At 52.2% G+C, this 19,638-nt stretch overlaps 2 protein-coding genes across 2 annotated transcripts; one reads left to right on the forward strand and one right to left on the reverse strand.

The window, feature by feature from the left end:
* The first annotated feature begins 2,573 nt into the window (after positions 1-2,573).
* Positions 2,574-8,648, forward strand: LOC112885051 (sulfite reductase [ferredoxin], chloroplastic). The gene is made up of 8 exons (XM_025950725.1): positions 2,574-2,839; positions 3,520-4,302; positions 4,407-4,703; positions 5,068-5,265; positions 5,539-5,673; positions 5,764-5,880; positions 5,995-6,153; positions 8,309-8,648. Exons 1-8 carry the CDS (start codon positions 2,678-2,680, stop codon positions 8,366-8,368), a joined length of 1,911 nt encoding a protein of 636 aa, XP_025806510.1. The 5' UTR covers positions 2,574-2,677; the 3' UTR covers positions 8,369-8,648.
* Positions 8,649-11,797: 3,149 nt separating this feature from the next.
* LOC112886446 (skin secretory protein xP2-like) lies at positions 11,798-13,306 on the reverse strand. The gene has a single exon (XM_025952349.1). It carries the CDS (start codon positions 13,112-13,114, stop codon positions 12,227-12,229), a length of 888 nt encoding a protein of 295 aa, XP_025808134.1. The 5' UTR covers positions 13,115-13,306; the 3' UTR covers positions 11,798-12,226.
* Positions 13,307-19,638: the final 6,332 nt, after the last annotated feature.

Below are 19,638 nucleotides of genomic sequence, written 5' to 3' on the forward strand. Positions count from 1 at the left end.
ACGCCGTCCACGGCACTTAGAAGAGGTAGCCGAAGACGAGCGCGGTCAAGGACGCGGCGGCAACGGCCGGCGCGGCCATGGACGCGCCGGACGTCGGGGCGGGCGCCGGGCCCTCGGCCGCGGAGGCGGTCGCGACCAGGGACGACGCGGCGACGGCGGCGGCCGCGGCGACGGCGAGGATCCTCAGCTTGAGAGTGACCGCCATTTGATCGTTGGGCTTACGACGACGGAATTGCAAGTGAAGCGAGGAGGCTGTGTGTGAAGCTTGCGTGCTGGTGCTCTTGGATGGAGAAGAAGGGATCAGCTACGGCTGCTATATACAGTAAGGCAGGCAGGGTTGGTAGGGGGAGAGGCTGGAACCCGGCTGGCATTTCTCCGGTGATTCGCCCGCGGCTGCCTTTCTTTCCGAAATCCATGTCCGGCCCGGCGCCCCGGCCTGGTTGGTTGGCTGCTTCGCTGGTGTTGCGTGTTGCGCACGCTGGCGATTGATTGGCTGCCGGCTTAAACTACGGGGGCGGCTGGGGGGAGCCTAGCTGGCCGGCCGGCCGCGCGCGGCCTCTGCTCGCCTAGCTGTTGGCGGGTTGGGTACTTGGGTCCCCATTCGTGTTGTGCTGGTGGTGGCGTTTGATCCGTGTTTAGCCGTGCGATTAGGTGCTTCTCTCGCTGGAACAGCGGCGGCCAAGTGTTGACAGCCTGCAGCCTGCTCACACTTCACTTGACAGCGTGTTACTAGCAGGAGTCTGTGTGTTGCTGTTCCAGCTGTCAGCCTGTCACTGCCCGGTTTCATGAGCCGATGGGCGCGGCCATTTGGGCATCAGCCTGAGCAGACATGGGCTGCCAGCCTGCTATACATTTGCTAGGCGAGGCCCCATACTGTATGGATCGTGATCGAATCCACGGCGCCGGTGCCTCAGCAGCCCAATGAGTTTCCGGATGCGCAGGGGAACTTTTTGTCGCAGGAATTCGGCCCGCAGTTTAACTGACGCGGGCCGTGGGCTCCGCCCAATGCCGCCGGGAGATGCGAGGGGGGCCGGCCGGCAGGCAGAGAGGGAGGGGTGAGCGGCGGCGCTGAAAAAAAAGTCTAGCCGGCTTGTGAATTGTGATCTTCGGAAATGGCCCAGCAAGCAGTGATGAACTGATGATCATCGACATGTACCCGCTCACCTTTTGTGCCATTTTTTATGCCTCTGGCCATGATACCCTGGTTTCAACCTTGTAGCTGTGCAAGAAGCATCTTGCGATCGGATGCTCAATCTCCAAAAACAATCCAACGAAAATCCAGCCATCTTGCGATCTTCAGCAATGGCCCAGCAAGCGGTGGTAATCTGATGATCATCGACTCGTACAGTTCCCCCTTGTGCCAACTTTGACAACAAATTTCCTAGGCTGCCAGAGTTTGACCCTGTTCTTTTTTGGGGGGTAGCTGCGCCTCGGATCAGATGCTCTTTTCTCCAAAAACAATTCAACAAAAATCGCCTATCTGTGCTCGCTTTTGCCAAGATTCTGACGTGCACTCCCTGAAAGCGAAAACGAGGGTGACGTCGACTGATGAAGCCTTGACAGCACTAGCCAATAGGATAGGCATCCCAGCAAAAAGGAAAGAAAACAACAAGGTGCGGACACGGAGCTCTGTGCCACCAGCCCACCACAGAGAATCAGCACCGCGCATGTATGCACGTACGCACCCAGCCGCGACCATGGTATTCTGAATTCCTGCCGATAAGCTGCCACCCCCAATTTTTCCTCAAAACGACCTGCAAATTGTCCGGTGCTGCGCCTTTATCCTAGCCCAGGGGACAGAGCAAACAAGCGTCACGCGACGAGGCCAGGGAGGCCGCTCGCTGTCAGCCGTGTCACTGTGTGTCGCGGCATCACACCGGGAACAGAAGGCAGGCGGCCACACGGGATCCAGGTCCACGGTGCCACCAATGGAGTACTTGCCTCTGATCTCATTTCTGACCTCACCCCCGTTCACAGTGCGCGGTTGCGCCCGGAAAGGGTTCGATAGGGAAGTCAAGTGAGGAAGGGAAGAGGAGGGGAATCCAGCTTTGGGCAACGAAAAAGACGTCCAGGTTCAATGCACCCACACAAATCCCGGGCCGATCCAGGGCCATCCCCGGTCACGCCTGCGCGGCGGCGCATCTTGGCCGCCCCGTGGTGGAGGCGAGCACATAAAAAAGTTCGTCGAAATCCCGACGCAACGAGGCAACGCGGCGGGCTCCCCCGGTATCACCGACGTGCGGGGCCAAGCTGTCCGGGCCCACCTGTCAATCTCTCATACGCGACGCGTGGTCGGCACAGTCGTCAGGTGTGGTCCGCGGGATGCTGGACCACTGCCGTTCCCGTCTTCCCCACTGCAACCCCGCCACGCTCACGCACCCGCACCGCGTGCATACACCGCGACCCTGACAAGTCACTGACATGTGAGTTCCGCAAATGGTTCTACCGGGCAAAATTGAAAGCTTTGCCATAGACCACGTCCACGACGATAATATCCACCCACTTACCCCGGTGGGGCCAGGGTCGCTCGTCCCCTTCCCCAATAAAAGCCCCGAACCCGTCGTCTCGACCCTCCACCGTGCGAAGCGCCCGCCCGCAGCGCACGAACAAATATCATACGCTCCCACGCCACTCCGCCGCCGCACTTCCGTCCAACCGCTTCTCCCGGGCTCCGGCGATGTCGGCGGCGGTCGGGGGTGCCGAGTTCCACGGGTTCCGGGGCGCGGCGGCGCAGCTCCCCAGGTCGCGGATGCTCGGGAGGCCGCTCCGGGTGGCGCCACCCGCCGCCACCCCGGCCGGCGGGGGCGCGTCGTCGGGCAGCATACGCGCCGTCTCCGCGGTGAGTGCGCGTCTCTAGGGTTTCATGCTATTTTTTTCGGGAGAGATTCCTCGGGCCGGGGCGTTTGGAATGGAGCCATTTTACGGGATCGTGGGTTTTTATATATTTTTTAAAGGGAATCAGGAGATGTTCTGTTGAAAATGGTACGGCTTATGTGATTTGAACCTGCGCTTTTGGGTGGATTTTTTGTGGGTTTAACTTGAGCATGATTTACGGTTTACTTAATGGTGTATTGGTGTTAGTGAATTTGTCCAGTGGTGGTAGTGTCGGATCGCCTGTCGACTGTTATTGTGATTCTCTGGAATTCTTTTTTTTTTCATCGGGAATCTCAGGAATTCTTGTACTAGTAAGGAAGTGAGAAATTGTATTAAATCGGTTGTTAGTTCAAGTATTGTCGTTTTATACGAGGGTGGCTCATGTGAGCGCAATCAGATAAACTCTGTGTTCAGTGCCAAATGTTCCATTTGAAAACGTTAATTAACACCCCCCCCCCCCCCACACACACACAAACGATGTCTTATATGAGTAGGATTTTGTTCCTTGCAATGTCTGTTGGAAGTTTTGAACTGTTGCAATAGTAATCATTTTTTATTTCACTTTGTAACAAAATGCTATGCTACTGAGCAACACTTGTGTTACCTGGAGTTCTGAACCCGTGAGCCTGTGACTCGTGCCTGCAGCCTCTGAAGAAGGATGCAACTGAAGTGAAGCGTAGCAAGGTTGAGATAATAAAGGAAAAGAGCAATTTCCTCCGGTACCCTTTGAACGAGGAGTTGGTCTCAGAGGCCCCAAATATCAACGAGAGTGCTGTCCAGTTGATCAAGTTTCATGGAAGCTATCAGCAGACTGATCGAGATGTCCGGGGGCAGAAGAATTACTCTTTTATGCTCCGGACAAAGAATCCTTGTGGGAAAGTTCCAAACCAGCTTTACTTGGCTATGGATACACTTGCTGATGAGTTTGGCATTGGGACACTCCGTTTGACCACCAGGCAGACATTCCAGCTGCACGGTGTTCTTAAGAAAAACCTGAAGACTGTTCTCAGCACTGTCATAAAGAATATGGGCTCAACATTGGGTGCTTGTGGAGATCTCAATAGGAATGTGCTTGCACCTGCAGCGCCTTATGTCAGAAAAGATAACCTTTTTGCTCAACAAACAGCAGAGAACATTGCAGCACTTCTTACACCACAATCTGGAGCTTATTATGACCTGTGGGTGGATGGAGAGAAGATAATGTCAGCTGAAGAGCCTCCTGAGGTCACAAAAGCCCGCAATGACAACTCACATGGAACAAACTTCCCTGACTCTCCTGAACCGATCTATGGCACTCAGTATCTGCCGAGGAAGTTCAAGATTGCAGTTACTGCAGCTGGTGATAACTCTGTTGATATTCTGACCAATGACATCGGTGTAGTTGTTGTTTCAGATGATGCAGGAGAGCCTGTTGGCTTTAACATCTATGTAAGGCCTACTAAAAACATTCTGCAATCCATTTCTGCCTTTGATAACATTTTTTTCTTTCATGCTAATTTATTTTATAATGTCTCTCTTGCCCTATCTTTCAGGTTGGTGGTGGCATGGGAAGAACACACCGAGTGGAAACTACATTCCCTCGGCTGGCTGATCCATTGGGTTATGTTCCAAAAGAAGATATATTATATGCTATAAAGGCCATTGTCGTCACACAGAGAGAAAATGGAAGAAGGGATGACCGCAAGTACAGTAGGATGAAGTATTTAATTGACCGTTGGGGAATTGACAAGTTCCGAGCTGAAGTTGAAAAATATTACGGGAAGAAGTTTGAAAGTTTCCGGCCATTACCTGAGTGGCAGTTTAACAGCTACCTTGGCTGGCAGGAACAGGTATAATTCGCTAGAATTCTTTTGTTGTCTTGGACTTTTCATGATAATGTGTTCTTACGCAACCCACAACTCCCAAAAAGAAGAAAAGAGAAAAATACTGATGCTACCTTATAGGAATAATGCTCCAATAAGTTGTGGTTCTTTTGTGTTGATTTAAAGTTGATCAGTGTCAAAGGTTATTTTATCATCTAAATTCTTCTAATTTAACATGACACACTTGTACTATTTGCCTTTATTGTTTACTCCATAAGAAGCGAATCTGTTAAGTTCGCTAATTGACTTACATGCTTGCTCAGTCAACAACATTTTTGTACCCAAATTAGCTATATCTTGAGCTCTAACTTACCTCTGTTTTGTCTGCTAGGGTGATGGGAAATTATTCTATGGAGTGCATGTTGATAATGGTCGTGTTGGTGGGCAAGCAAAGAAAACTCTACGAGAGATAATTGAGAAGTATAATTTGGATGTTAGTATCACCCCAAACCAAAATCTTATTTTATGTGGGATCGATCAGACATGGAGAGAACCCATCACCAAAGCTCTTGCAGAAGCTGGCCTGCTGGTAAGATTTACTTTCTCTATTTCATATGACTGGTTTGATATGCCAGTTTTTTTGTTTGTTTACATAAATTATTTTCAGTTCTCCTTCTTGTTCTGCTGCCCTGATTGATATCATTGTTGTTCTTGTAACTACTTCATACATACTGAGGCTTTTGTCACACTGAAAATTCCATTAAAAAGCTATAAGCAAGCAAGATAACTTTCTATATAACTATTTCTGCAACATTGTGGTATGCTGGTGGAATATAACTGAAGTTGGTGTTCATGTATATAGGAGCCAAAGGATGTGGACCCCCTGAATTTAACTGCCATGGCATGTCCTGCCTTGCCACTATGCCCTTTGGCACAAACAGAAGCTGAACGTGGGATCCTACCAATTCTTAAACGAATTAGAGCAGTTTTCGATAAGGTACTTATTTTTTATGTTCTCGAAAATCACTTTAGCATACCTGCAGTATGTATTGGAGCCTTGACATTTCATATTACGTCTGCTTAATAGGTTGGTATCAAGGATTCGGAGTCTGTGGTTGTGAGGATAACTGGTTGCCCTAATGGATGTGCTAGGCCATATATGGCAGAGCTTGGTTTTGTTGGTGATGGCCCAAAAAGCTATCAGGTAATAAGAATGGTGACATAACACATCATTTTGGTTACATTCACTTGGCAAAACTTACCTCTTTTAGTAGTGTTTCTTTAGTATTTATTGTACTCTACTTTACTGTGACCATAGATCTGGCTGGGTGGAACACCAAACCAGAGCACCCTAGCAGAATCATTTATGAATAAAGTGAAGCTGGATGACATTGAGAAGGTTTTGGAACCTCTGTTTACCTATTGGAATAGCACGCGCCAGGAAGGTGAATCGTTCGGAAGCTTCACAAACCGAACAGTAAGTGGATTCTTCTCTCTGCATATACTGTTCCTGTTAGTAATTCAGTCCATTTGGAAGGTCAATCTTAGATTTTACTCTCAGGACTGCCAGTGTCAAGCTTTGCAGCGGGGGTTTTTTTTTTGAGAAAATTCACTATTTGGCTCTACTAAACTTACCTCTTCCTTCTTTGGCCCTTTTCTTTCATAACTTCCCTATTTTGAGCATTAGCGGTGTTAACAGCCACGTGAAAAGACTATTTTACCCCTATTTATATTTCTATAACCAAATTGATATTGGTACCCTATTTCACATTTTTTTTGGCTACCATATCGATGTTATATTTGGAAGTTCTATATGTGTTTTTTACACCATCTTTGCTGCTGCTGCAAATAATGCCGAAGATCGAGAACCAACAAACATGAAGACTGAAACAGAGCAGGCGATCACGAGTTACTAATTCCAGCAACAATTTTTCATACACCAACACACACACACACAAACCAAACAACCCTTAATTACTACAGATCGTTATTTGATCCAATAATTACACACAAGAACAAATTGGTGCCGGTGCATGTGTGCATGCATCTGAAGCTAAGATTAGTGCCGCACGCCCTTGCCACCTTGCTTCTTCTCGGGGTCGGCGGCGTTCATGCTGAAGCTGGTGAGTGTGTGCGGCCACCGGCGCTGTTGAAGCTGAAGCTATTGGTCTTCTTGCCGGTGGCGGGTTCGGTGGCCGTCGCGTGCTGGCTTAGCAGCAGAAGCTCCAGCAGGGCCACGCCCAGCAGCGTCATGCGCAGCTCACCGGACCTGGACGCCATCACCTCTCTACGGATGTGAGAACGGATACGACGGGATTGGCAGGGATGGAAGTCTGCGGTTTATTCGGATGGATCGCGGCTTGGTTATGGTGGACCGCGCGCGTCGGGCCTCCCGCTCCAGCACACGCTAGTCCGCCGCCTCCTGCCGCTGCGTACGTGTTGCCCATGTGCGCGGGAGCGCCCCCCGCCGGAGACCGCGCCTCTGCCTGGACGCGTGCGCATGTGGGGCCCGCGCTGCCGCCTGGTTCCTCCGGTGGATCCATGCCTCCGCCGCCGCCACGTGGGGTTTCGAAGGGATGGGAGGAATCGAGTGGGGTGGAGAGAACAGAGCATGAATCGGTTTCAACCCTATCGTTTAGCTAGGGGTATTTTGGTTTGTCCCTAAATAATCTGACAAGTTTAGGGAAGAAACTAACGGAGGTAGTAGAAGGGCTAGTTTAGGGAAGAAACGAAGTTAGGGTGTCAAATAGGGAAGTTCTGAAAAAAAGTGGCCAAGGAAGGAAGAGGTAAGTTTTGTAGGGCCAAATAGGGAATTTTCTCGGATTTTTTTTTTGGGGGGGGGGGAGATTGTCAGATCGAGCTCAGAGTAGTATTTCTTATGCCATGCTCAAATTTCTATTAACACAAGTACCAGATAAATAAGTGGAAAACAAACTATATTTTGTGATCGTCACTATTATAGTATTATGTAAATGTATTCAGCCTGGACTTTTAATCTTCACTTATTAATCAGAAGCTGAGAAGGGCTACGTGAATGTGGATACTAACTAAAAATTTACAGCAATATTGCACCTCTCGGTTCTATTTGAACTGCTAGGATAGGAATATACCAAGCTTTGTATCTTCAACCACATGGTACAACAGCACCAAAGTGCTGGTGGAGTTATGCCATGCAACAAACCCTGTATTTTCAACAATATATAGGCAGTATGGAATGCTTAGCCCATGTTCATCATTTTTTTGGTTATGTTAATTGATTTGCTGGGGCAGAGGTTGAGTTTCAGTTGGTATTTTCACAAAGGCAAGATCGCGATCCTTGAATGCTAGGCTTTTCAGTCAACGGGGCATGATGTTTGTTTGAAACTTGGAATGTGCCAATATGGCAAGCTTTTTTCAGTAAACTAGTGCATTTTCCCAGTAAACTAGTGAAGCTGACTGCTGACGTGTTGGCATGTTGCCATCTCTATACGACTATACCAGCGGCTTCCCCCTACTGAAGCTGACTGCTTACATGTTGGCATGTTGCAATCTTCATTCTCCATATGATCTTTTGGCGCTGGCTTGGTCTTTTCCTTTTTTTTCCTCTGGCATTTTCTTTTAGTCGATTATCTTACCCATCTGTCTCATTCCAGGGATTCGACAAGTTGAAAGAAGTAGTGGACAAGTGGGCAGAGTCACCATTAGCCGCATAAAGGATCGCTTTTGCTGGATAAAATCCCAGGATTGCAGCACAATTTTGGCTCCGGGATTAGAGCGTGTGACGAAAGGCCCTTTTCCAGATAAACGAGAAAGGAGGTTTGTCAACCCCGTTGACAATAGAAAACGGAGGCTCCGTTTGGATTTGTTATGTTTGTTGGGTTGAGTGATCAAAAAATTTTGTGTGTACTTTGAAGGAAACCTATGTTGACTTGAATAAATTCCTCGCAAAGTTGTGCCTGAGAATAAATTCGAGTGAGGTATTGAGTTCTGCCATCGTCCTGACTCCTGACCAGAGACTGAACCAACCGCCCTCTGGTGTGGGTTGGTTTAGCTTTGCAGTGGTTCTGTCTGGGACTGGGAAGACGCATTTCGGTGTTTGAAATTCTGTGGTTGCTAGGCTGTCTCCAACGGCATTCTCTAAAGCGTTCTGTACCCTATGTATAGAGAAGATTCTGTTCTCTATTACTCCAGCAGCGTTCTCTAAATGGTACTCTAAAATAGAGAACGCTATAGGTTTCCTCTATATATAAAGATTCTCTCTCCTCTTCTCTATTTTTTTCTTTACGTTTTAAACACTGAATTAAATAAAAATAAAATATGTCCATAGCATTTGAGGTATGATAAATACGTACGTATAAAATTTGGAACAAAATACGTTTCTAATATAGGGTTTAATGTATAGAGAACGAGATTTAGAGAACGTTGTTGGAGAGAAATGAGATATAGAGGAGAGAATCTTGTAGAGAATTCTGTAAATGAAGAATATAGAGGAGGATATAGAGAACGACGGTTGGAGATAGCCGTGGGTCTGGCCCGCATGAAATACGGACCTGGTTTGGGCTGGGGCCCTGCAACAGCATTCGTAATTCCTTTTTCTTTTGCTGCGTGTGCAGTGCAGACCTCGCACGCACTGGCAGTGGAGTCTCGGTATCCCAGAATCGAAAAGGGTTTAGCTGCAGCGCTGGAAAAGCTGGTGCTCGTCCAGCGAAAGGCCGGCCTGACGAGCTCGGCCAGTGTCACCGCGCGCGTGTCGGCACGCGAGTGACCTTTTCCCCGCGTCGTCTGGATCGAGCCGCAACGCCGCAGCTGGCGCACCTGCTCCTGCACCCGTCACCCCAGGCTGCAAAAAGGCTGGGGCGAGTGGCGGGCAAGAGCGCGGTCCCGCTGGCTGGCTGCCGCTCGCAGCGCTGCACCTGCTCGCACGCCGGCCGCGTCGGGGCTGGTGACGCGCGCGCGCCGTCCGCGTCCGGCGTCCCACCGTTTCGGTCCTGATAAAAGATCCCCGCCGGCCCGGCCAGAGCGATCTCCCCCGCCGTACGCGCGGCGGAGTGGAAAGCGACCTCTCTGTTTGGTGGAGTCCAGTGCACCGGCCCAAGTAGCACGGCGCGGCGCCCGGTGGCCAGCAATTTATCTGCTCTGCCGCCGGCGGGGCTAGCACCTGCACGGTCGGTTAACCTCTACGACGGAGGCACGAGCGGTGGACAGGCGGGGAGCGCAACGGCCACAACGGTGGGCAAGATGGGAACAGGAAAACGGAAGAGGCCGGCTGGCCGGGAGCACGAGCGGCGGACAGGCGGCCGCGCGTGCGGGTGCGTAGGCGCGCACGTCAAGCCGTCAGCGCGTGCGGGCGCCCTTGCCTGCCCGATCGGTGGGTACGCGCACGAAACCCGTCTAATCGGGTGACTCCCTGAGAACCTGACCCGCGCCGCGGGGCGCGCGTGTGTCGTCGCTGCCGATGACGACGCGGGGCGCCGCCCGGGGGTCCTTTGCGCGTCCCACGGTCCACGCCCGGTGTGTCGGTGCCATGCCGTCTCAGGAAACGCGCGAACTAACGACCCGAGCATGGGCAGAGCTCGCATGACCGATGACGCGACGCGTTACCTAAACTGAGATCGAGATCGAGCTCTTAAGCTTCATGAGAATTTTTTAATTAGCTAAAGCACTGGCCTTTCATCTAAAAGGTTAGACGCCCACACGCACCGGACTTAACGCAGGCAAGACTGCCCGAATAGTCTCGAAAGAGGCACTCACACCTCTACACGCACACACCGCCTCAGCACCCGGTTGATGGCTGAGAATCGAACCCGTGCGGGCTGCCTGCACACCTGCACAGAGCTAGGCATCCGAGCTCCGCTCGGTTCTCGTTTCAGGAGAAAATCAAGCGACGCTTTCGAGTCTTTTGGTGCGTTCGTTTCCGGATATCTAAAGTTTAGAGGGATCATATCAAAAAGAATTTTATCATTTAGAAGTATTAAATAAAATTTAATTACAAAACTAATTGTAGAACCCTAGTGCTAATTCGCGAGACGAATCTAATAAGGTATATTAGTCCATGATTAGCGAATAATTACTGTAGCATCACCGTGGCAAATTATGGATTAATTAGGCTCATTAAATTTGTCTCGCGAATTAGCACACAGCTGTGCAAAAAATTTTATAAACAGATTTTATTTAATACTTCTAAATAGTAAATAGTAAGATTCTCTTTGATGTGATGGGTCTAAAGTTTAGAGGGTGGGAAACGAACAGGCCCTTTGACATCACAGTGTCAAAAAAATACAGTAGCAGTAGCAGTGTAGGTAGAGCACAAGCACTCGAGGTAGTCTTTAGAGGGTGTTTGGATCCACCCCCAAATGGCAAAAGGGCAAATGGTAAAATTTTTGCTATTATCACATCTGATGTTTGGATGCTAATTAGAAGTATTAAATATAGTTTAATTAAAAACTAATTATATAGATGAGGACTAAATAACGAGACGAATCTATTAAGCCTAATTAAATGTTTGGATGCTAATTAGAAGTATTAAATATAGTTTAATTAAAAACTAATTATATAGATGAGAACTAAATAACGAGACGAATCTATTAAGCCTAATTAATCCATAATTAGCAAAATTACGGTAGCATCTGCCCTTTTACACTTTGGGATGTTTGGATCCAAAAGTACAAAAAAAAATTGCAAAAGAAAAAAAATTTTGCACTTTCTCTTTCCCATTCATCCTTACTACTGCCGTGGCGGCAGCTCTCTCCGTGCATCGCGTACGCTTGTCAGCCGCGCAGCCCTTTTGGCGCCTGGGCATTAAAGGAACGGGGCAGTGCTCGGGTGCAACTGCAGAGCTGGGGCGCGCCATTAAATATGCGGGCACGAGGTATCCCCGTTGCATTGGATCGGCAATTCGGTTGCACAGGCCATGGCAAGAGGGGCTTTACGCTGGCTATTTCTGACTAGAGTGGTGGTCGCTGATGAGCAGTGTCATTGAACTGCCCCGTGCGCGCGGAGGAGCCATTGAATATTTGAATCGACAGGAAGAAAATCGTGATGGGCCCTACCCATACCACATCTACATCCCGGTTCACGAAAGAGAACGAAAGAAAACTGCAAAACTATCTGAAAGATTAAAAGAAAGTGATTCCCGGTGCAAATTGAGCGAACGACGTGGTTGCTAGATTTTTTTTTTAATGGTAAAGCAACACGAATGGAGTACCTTTCCAGCTCCGAATGACTCCATGTTGCAAGCAAAAGAAACCGAATGCTACAGCTAGACAGGCACTGCTCGGAAAGATACTCTACAGATTACGTCGAGGGCACTGGAACAACATGACACACTACGAGAGCACGTCAGAGCCTTCTGATCTGCATCAGACGGCGCTACTGAAATAACCTGGGAGTAATTTTTCTCCCGGGGGTAAAAAAGACAACCCAGGGGAACGTTGCCGCACGAGATTACTCACCAAATTACGCTGCTGCTACCTACTTGCTGCTTCTGGTGGTACTAAACTAACCGTGGGGGTAATTAACTGACTGCTGAGGCGGGGAGACGGACGGCGACGGCAGAGGATTAGCAGCGAGCGCTACAGGAAGATGAAGCACTCCATGGCCACCAGCGGGTTGTCCAGGGACTCCTTCCCCTCGCCCTCGCCGGCGGTGGCTGCGGCATTCTCCTCCTCCGCCAGCGGCGCGGGCGGTGGAGACGCGGAGCCCGCGGGCGCGTCCGGCAGCTGCGCCGGCGGCGAGAGCCGGGGAGGCGAGGGCGCCTCCTGCCCGCGCCGCGGCGACGCGCGGCCGCACGGCCTCGCCGGGACGGGCGGCTTACGTTGCGTGCCGGGGGTCGCGGCGGCGGCACCCGCGCTCGCTCGGCGCTGCTCCTGCGTCCGCTTCGCCGCGGGCGACGGCGACCTCCGGCCCGGCCGCTCGCCGGTGTCGCGCCGCCGCGGCGGGGGCGGCGGCGAGGGCGACGCGCGGCCGGCGCCGACACCAGCGCGGCCGGCGCCTGGGACAGGGGAAGAGCCGCCCCGGTCCCGCCTGGCGCCGCGGGCGGCCTCGCCAGGCACGGCTGCCGCCCTCCTCCTGGCCGACGCCTTCGCCGGCGACCGCTCGGGCCCCGCGGCGGTGGTCGCGGCCGAGGACTCGGACGCCACCTCCGACTTCTCGTCGCCAGAGGGACCGGAACGGGCCGGCCCCGCCGCCCGACGCGCTCTGCCACCGCCACCATCCTTCTTCACTCTGGCACCGCCGACTTTCGCCTTGGCCACGGCCTCCCCCGCCTCTTGCCCAGCCGACGCAGCCACGCGCCTCGGCCTGGGCCTCGGCTTGGCCTTCGGGGTCTCCGAGAGCACCTCCTTGACCGTCTCCTCCTCCGGCGGCGGCGGCGGCGGGTCGCGCGCCTCCGACCGCCGCCGCGCAGCCTCCCCCACGGAGCCCGGCGACTCGTCGCACTTCTTGCTGACGCAGCAACCCATTGCCTCCCTTGTCCGGCCTCACGCTTCCTGCAGAGTGCAGAGCTAGGCAGCCATTTCCCGCGAGCTTCTTGGTGCTGTGGAGGGGGAGGAGGGGTAGTTTGGGAAGCAACGGCGAGAGAGTCGAGGGGAGTGTGGGCTTGTGGCGTTGGGTTTCCCTCCGTCGTGCTTTGAGTTATGTGAGGAGCAGAGCAGCTGTGGTGGGAGACCGGGAGTCAAAAGGACCGAGAGTTTGTTATCTCTGAGGCGTGCTTAAAATTAATCAGCTCGAGTTGTCCATTAGTGAAATGGATTTGCATTCTATAGTGCCAGCCAAGTCTGTAAATATACTCCCTCCGTCCGTCCCATGAAGATACAAATCTCCCTTCAAAATTAAATAATTTTAAATTTAACTAAATTTATATAAAAATCACTAACATTTATATCTCAAATAGATTTAGTATAAAAATATATTACATGACCAATCTAATAATATTTATTTTATAATATAAATATTAATACTATTTTGTATAAATTTGATCAAATTTGAAATCATTTGACTCGTCGGAAAGCGAGAGTTGCATTCTTTTCTGAACGGAGGGAGCATGTAATCAGAGGAGAATTGGCACATCTCTAGCTCCAAGATTTTTATTTTTAAAAAACTTGTCATGCATATCTTTGGAAAATCTTGAAACTAGAGCTACTGTGTACATTTTGTGTTTGGTTAAATACTTTTTAATAATAATAATAATTGACTTAAACTTATATATTTAAACCACTTTATCTTATCATGGGAACTTCAATTTATGTATGGGTTTTTTACGTGGAGCTGCGAAAACAGGTCCTAAATCAAAAGGAGAATCATGAACCTGTCATGTGATCAGCTTAAGATGAGATTTAAGTGTTTTAAATAGTATAGCATAGAATTCAGCGCTCCCATCATTAATAGCCCGTTATCTACTTCCATCGTAGCATCAACTTTTAGAGGCGTTTTTTTCCAGGCCGAGCATGTATTTTATTAAGAGGAAAGTAATACGACCCTTGTAAACCTTAATAGCACCACCAAGCAAGTGGCAGGCGACTCCGACACCGAATAAGAACAGCAAGAACAACAGAGGGAGCACATACAACCCACAACCCTAGACGCGACCAAACCTCAGGATAGGACTACACCTCTAAACCTACTAAAAGAAACAACATCGTCAAGGTGCAAAGGTCGACAACTCAACAAAGATGGCAAAGCATCCACCCAACCAACACAACCAAGGCGGCCAAGCATCTGCCCAAAACGATCCCCGACCAACGTGACGACGGCGGAAAAGCATCCGCCAGAGCAAGCCAAGAGACGGCGGCAAAGCATCCGCCCGACAACAACCTGTGCAACCCGGACTAGGTGGACGAGACAAAGCAAAGATAAGCGCACAAGCAGGAACTCCAGGAGAAGAGCCGATGACCACTGCCAAGATAGGCGAAAGGGCCCGACGACCGGCCACGATCCCATCGACGACCAGCAGCGTTTACAAGACGACGCCTCAAGGGAGGGAGCGATGCCAAATGCGTCGTCATTGTCCGACCAATAAGGTCAAGGTTTTCACCCGGAAAGCACACCAAAGAGGAGAGAAAAGAGGGAGAGAGTGTGTGACGCCCTGAAAATTCACTTATTAAATCATGCGCTAGAGTAATTCGTAAAAACGGTTCGACGTCAAAACCCTAACCCTAACCGGATCGCTGTTCCGTTCTGCATCGCTCGATGGCTTGTCGCCCACGCGCGACCGCCCGCCGTGATTAGCGCCGGCGTAACTCCTTTTCCCCTCGCGCGAATACCGCAAGCGTGGCCAACTGGCCGCGGCTGCCGCCGCGATTGGCGCCGACGCGTTTTCTTTCCCCCCCTCGCTGTTCTCCTCGCGCTGTGTGCGTGCGTCGCGCGCGCGAATCCCGCCGGCACGCGTCTCTTTTCTCTCTTCTCCCCATTGTCTTTTCTTTTCCTCCTTTACCATTTCTTTTTCCTTTTCTTTCCATTTTTCCTTTCTCTTTTCCTTTCTTCCCTTTTCTCTTCTTTTCCCTCTTCTCCTTTTTCCTTCCTTTCCTCCTCTTCTCCCTGTTTCTCCTTCCCCCTGCTCCCGAACACCGCACGGCCGTGCGCCGGCCCTGTGCGCCGCGCCCGCACTGCCCCGGCCGTGCCGCGTGCACGCGCTCGCCCCGCGTGCCCCGCGTGCCGCGCCGACCGCCGCGCCGCTCGTCGTCACGACGGCCGCGATGTCGCGCCGCCCGCCGCGCCGCCCGTCGCTGGCCGTGCCGCCCGCCGCTGCTCCCCTGCCGCGCGCCCGCCCTGTGCTCGCACGGCTCCTTTCCCACGTGCCCTCGGCGCCTGCGCCCCGCCGCCACGCCGCGTCGCGACGGCCGCGAGCGGCCAAACGCCATTAATGGCCGCCCGCGACCGCCGCCGGCCGAGCCCACCGCCCCACCGCCTCGGCCACCTATAAAAGGGGCCGAGGGGTACCCTGGCATCCCCACGAACACCGCAGCCCGGCTAGCCCCTCACCTCTCTGTCCCTAGCGCCGCCGCCACACACACCACCACCGGCCGCCGCCCCTCACCGCGGTCCCGCCCCCTCGCTGCGTCCTATGCCAAGGTGAGGCCGGGGATGGAATCCCCGTGCCCCCCTCTCTCTTTTCCCCCATCCCCGGACCGCCGCCGTGCCCTGGCCGGCCGGATCGGGCCGCCGCCGGCGCCCTGCCTCCCCCTCCTCTGTTTTGCACGGGGGAGAGGAAGGAGAAGGGCATTTTGCCCATAGCCCCCCCTTCTTCCTGTATTCCCCCAAAAGGACCCTTTCCCCCCTTTAATCACTTCTTTTGCTAAAAGAGACCTCACTCTTTTTATTATTTCAAACCGAACCCTCCATAACATAAGCCCAGATGTACTCGACCCCCATTAGCGTACCCTGGATATTTCTGGGATTCGCAAATAGACCCTTACTCTTTCCGGATAATTACGAACAAGCCCCTGGACCCCTGTTTAACCCCTGAACCCCTCTTTACCTCGTCATTTTATGTGCGAAACTGTGACGCCCTGAAAACTTACCAAATTAAACCACGCGCTAAAATGTTTCAATGAAAAACCATTCGTCGTCAAACCCTAACTCTAACCCTTGACGACCGACAGCGGACTTGACCGCCGTCCCAATCCCGCACCACTCACACAAGACCGCTTTCCGCGAATAGCGCTGGCGCGACTCTTTTCCTCGCGCAGCGCGCGAACGCCGAGCACGCGTGGCCGACCCGCACGCGATCACCCGCCGCGTTCTGCGCCGGCGCTCCTCGTGCCGCGCGCGAATCCCCGCGCGCGCGTGGCCGACCGGCCGCGGTCGCCGCCGCGACCGGCGCCGGCACGCCTTCCCCTCTTTCTCTTTTCTTTTCTTTTTCCAATCTCTCTCTCTTTCTTTCTTTCCTTTCCTTTCCTCCCTTTTTCCTTTCTCTTTTTTTTTCCCTTTTTCCTCCCTTCTTCCTTTTCCCTTCTCTCCTCTCCTCTCCCCTCCTTCCCCTGCCTCTGCTCCCGAGCACCCCCACGCCGCGCGCCACCGTGCCGCGCACGCGCTCGCCCCCGCGTGCCCCGCGTGGCCGCGCGCGAGCTCCTGCCCAGCCGCGCCGTACCCGCGCCCCCGGCCGCGCTGTGTCGCGCCACCAGTGCACGCGCACGCGCGTGCCGCGCCGCTCGCCGTGCCGCACGGCGCCCACATGCGCCCACCCCCGCGCGTGCCGCACCGCCCGTCGATTGGCCGCGCCGCACGCTGCCGCACACCGCCGCCGTCCTGCACCACCGCGTCGCGACGGCCGCAAGCGGCCGGGGCGCCATTAATGGCGCCCGCACCGCCCGCCGGCCCTTCCCACCGACCCCCATCGCTCCTCCACGCGGCCGCCTATAAGTAGCCTCCCCCGCACCTCGGCACCTCCACGAACGGCGCCACCACCCCCAGCCCCTTCTCGCACGCTCCCAGCTCCGCCGCCGCACGCCGCTCGGCCGCCACCCGCAGGCCTCCGCCGCCCCACTCCCACGCCTCGCCCCGGCTCAAGGTGAGCAGGGGAATCAGTTCCCCTTGGCCCCCTCTCCCTTTTCCCCCACGCACCCGAGCCACCCCGGGCCTCGGCCGCCGGGATTAGGCCGGCGCCGAGCCCCTTTTCCCCTTCCTCTGTTTCACGGGTGAGAGGAGGAAGAAGAAGGGGTGGTTTTGCGTTTAACCCCCCCCCCCCGCCCTTACTCTCTTTTCTAAATAAGGACCCCCCTCTCTAATAGCTCCCTTTCGCGAAAGAAACCCTGCCCACTCTATTAATTCAAATTGAATCCCTCCGTTACATAAAAACCCAACCATGCCCGACACCCTTTAGCATGCCCTGATTAATTCTAGGTTTCGCAGATAAACCCTTACCCCCTTTAGATAATTACGAACAAGCCCCTGGACCCCCGTTTAAGCCCTGAAACAACCTTTAGCGCGTCATTTTATGTGCAAAACGACCTCCGATTGACCCGAAACTTTACCACGCCCTTTCTAGTATAGTTTTAGCCATGCCATTAAGAAACCACCCAGAGATATTGCCCCTAACTCCGTAACTAAATTATTTCCGATTCAAGCCTATCGTAAAAGCTTTTAGTTCTTTCGCTTGATTGTGTGTCTGTTTGTTTGCGTCGTAGGACACGGAGTAAACGACGAGGTTCCCGACCGCGACCAGGCAACTGAGGACCAGTACTGCGGCCCCGAACCCGAAGGACAGTGCTTCGATCAGGACTTCCCGCAAGGGTTTGACGATGGCAAGTTCAATTCCGCCCTTTGATGCATGTTTCTGTCCTAGTTTTTATAAACACAACCCAGTGGCCTGTTTTATAAAATTGCATTGTTTTGCGTGTTGAAAACATGGTAGGATAGCCACCCTTGCCGTGATAGCCATACCTTGAATACCTGATTTTATAAAAAAAAATGCGTGTGTGTGGGAAAGGGTAAAGTGTGGATTTGAGAAACGAGTCGGACGGGATGGATGGCATTTCTGTGTGAATTGCCGTTGGTGTGCTCGTACCTGTGTGGTTGAGCGAGGAAGGGAGATATCCATCCTGTCACCCCTAAGGACCGAGTTGATGTGACATCTCACCTAGCTTCTTGTCGTGCGAACCACTTGACCGTTGTATGGGCAACGGCTTAGCATAAATCCCACTAGTTGGTCTGATAGCCACCAGGAGAGCTGAGAGCAACGGGTGATCAAGGAGAAGGGATAAGCTCTGTGTGACTTATGCCCCGGTTAAACCTCGGAGATAGGTCGAATGACCCCTTGATGGATCCCGTGGTGGCTAGTCAGGTCTAGCTAAGGTGGGTAATGGCTTTGTTGGGATCTGCACCGGCACTCAGGTGTTCGTGCTGTGGTACCCCACCTGTGGGTAAAGTTGCACACCTCTGCAGAGTTGAAATCTATTCGAATAGCCGTGCCCACGGTACTGGGCAAGTTACGGTGTGGTCACATAACTAGTGTTTCTCTCTGGGAGTGGTTGATCCAGTGTGAGTTGTTTGGAAAGTATCCGGCAGTGGTGCCGTGTGCTACGGCGGACGGGGAGTCCGGTAGCAGTTTTAAACTAGATCCTGTGTGGATCAACACCGTGTGCCCCTCGATGCTTAACGACTTGTTTTTGAAAAATGTTTTAAAACGAACCTTTGCATAAAGTCAAGTTTTCCGCAAATGAACCATAACCTCATCCTTGGATTATTCTGTGCATGTAATTCTGTGATAACCCCTCCGTGGGTGTGATTGGACTTGCTGAGTACGTTTGTACTCACCCCATTTTACTTTACAGTGGAGGATCCCGACTACATCCCCGAGAACGACGAGTAGGGTCCCGTCCTGCACCCAGTCTTGCCTGTGGGTGAGGTCACCGTTGGAGCTCCGCATGGCGCAAGACTCTGACGATCCTTTGTTCGTAGCTAGCGTAGTTGTGTGGGTTCTGGTTGTAATCCTCGCGATAGTGGCGCTTCACTGCCCATTACCGCGTAGAGTTGTACGGTGATGTACCATCTGATGTAATAAAAGTGTTATCAGCCTCCTGGGACTGATAAAGTGACACTTTTAAGTCTTCCCTGATGGGGGGACGCTTCAGAAACGATCTCCGATCGATCCGAAACTTTACCACGCCCTTTCTAGTATAGTTTTAGCCATGCCATTAAGAAACCACCCAAAAATATTACCCCTAACTTCGTAACTAAATTATTTCCGATTCAAGCTTAACGATGAAAGCTTTTAATTCTTCCATTTGATTGTGTGTCTGTTTGTTTGCGTCGTAGGACACGGAGTGAACGAGGAAGGTTCCGAGTGGGATCAAGCGCACGAGGGCCAGTTCTGCGACCCCGAACCCGAGGGACAGTGCTTCGATCAGGACCTCCCGCAAGAGTTTGATGATGGCAAGTTCAATCCCGCCCTTTTGATGCATGTTTCTGTCCTAGTTTTTATGAACACAATCCAGTAGCCTGTTTTATAAGATTGCATGATTTTGCGTGCTAAAAACATGGTAGGATA

The sequence above is a fragment of the Panicum hallii genome, chromosome 3, assembly GCF_002211085.1.
Source record: "Panicum hallii strain FIL2 chromosome 3, PHallii_v3.1, whole genome shotgun sequence".
Taxonomy (NCBI): Eukaryota; Viridiplantae; Streptophyta; class Magnoliopsida; order Poales; family Poaceae; genus Panicum; species Panicum hallii.

What these genes read in the sequence shown, in the direction of transcription:
- LOC112885051 (XM_025950725.1), top strand. Translation starts at nt 2,678, where the DNA reads ATGTCGGCGGCGGTCGGGGGTGCCGAGTTCCACGGGTTCCGGGGCGCG. An exon ending in ACCTTGGCTGGCAGGAACAG is followed by an intron (nt 4,704 to 5,067) that starts GTATAATTCGCT and finishes TTTGTCTGCTAG; the next exon opens with GGTGATGGGAAATTATTCTA. An exon ending in TTAGAGCAGTTTTCGATAAG is followed by an intron (nt 5,674 to 5,763) that starts GTACTTATTTTT and finishes TCTGCTTAATAG; the next exon opens with GTTGGTATCAAGGATTCGGA.
- LOC112886446 (XM_025952349.1), bottom strand. Translation starts at nt 13,114, where the DNA reads ATGGGTTGCTGCGTCAGCAAGAAGTGCGACGAGTCGCCGGGCTCCGTG.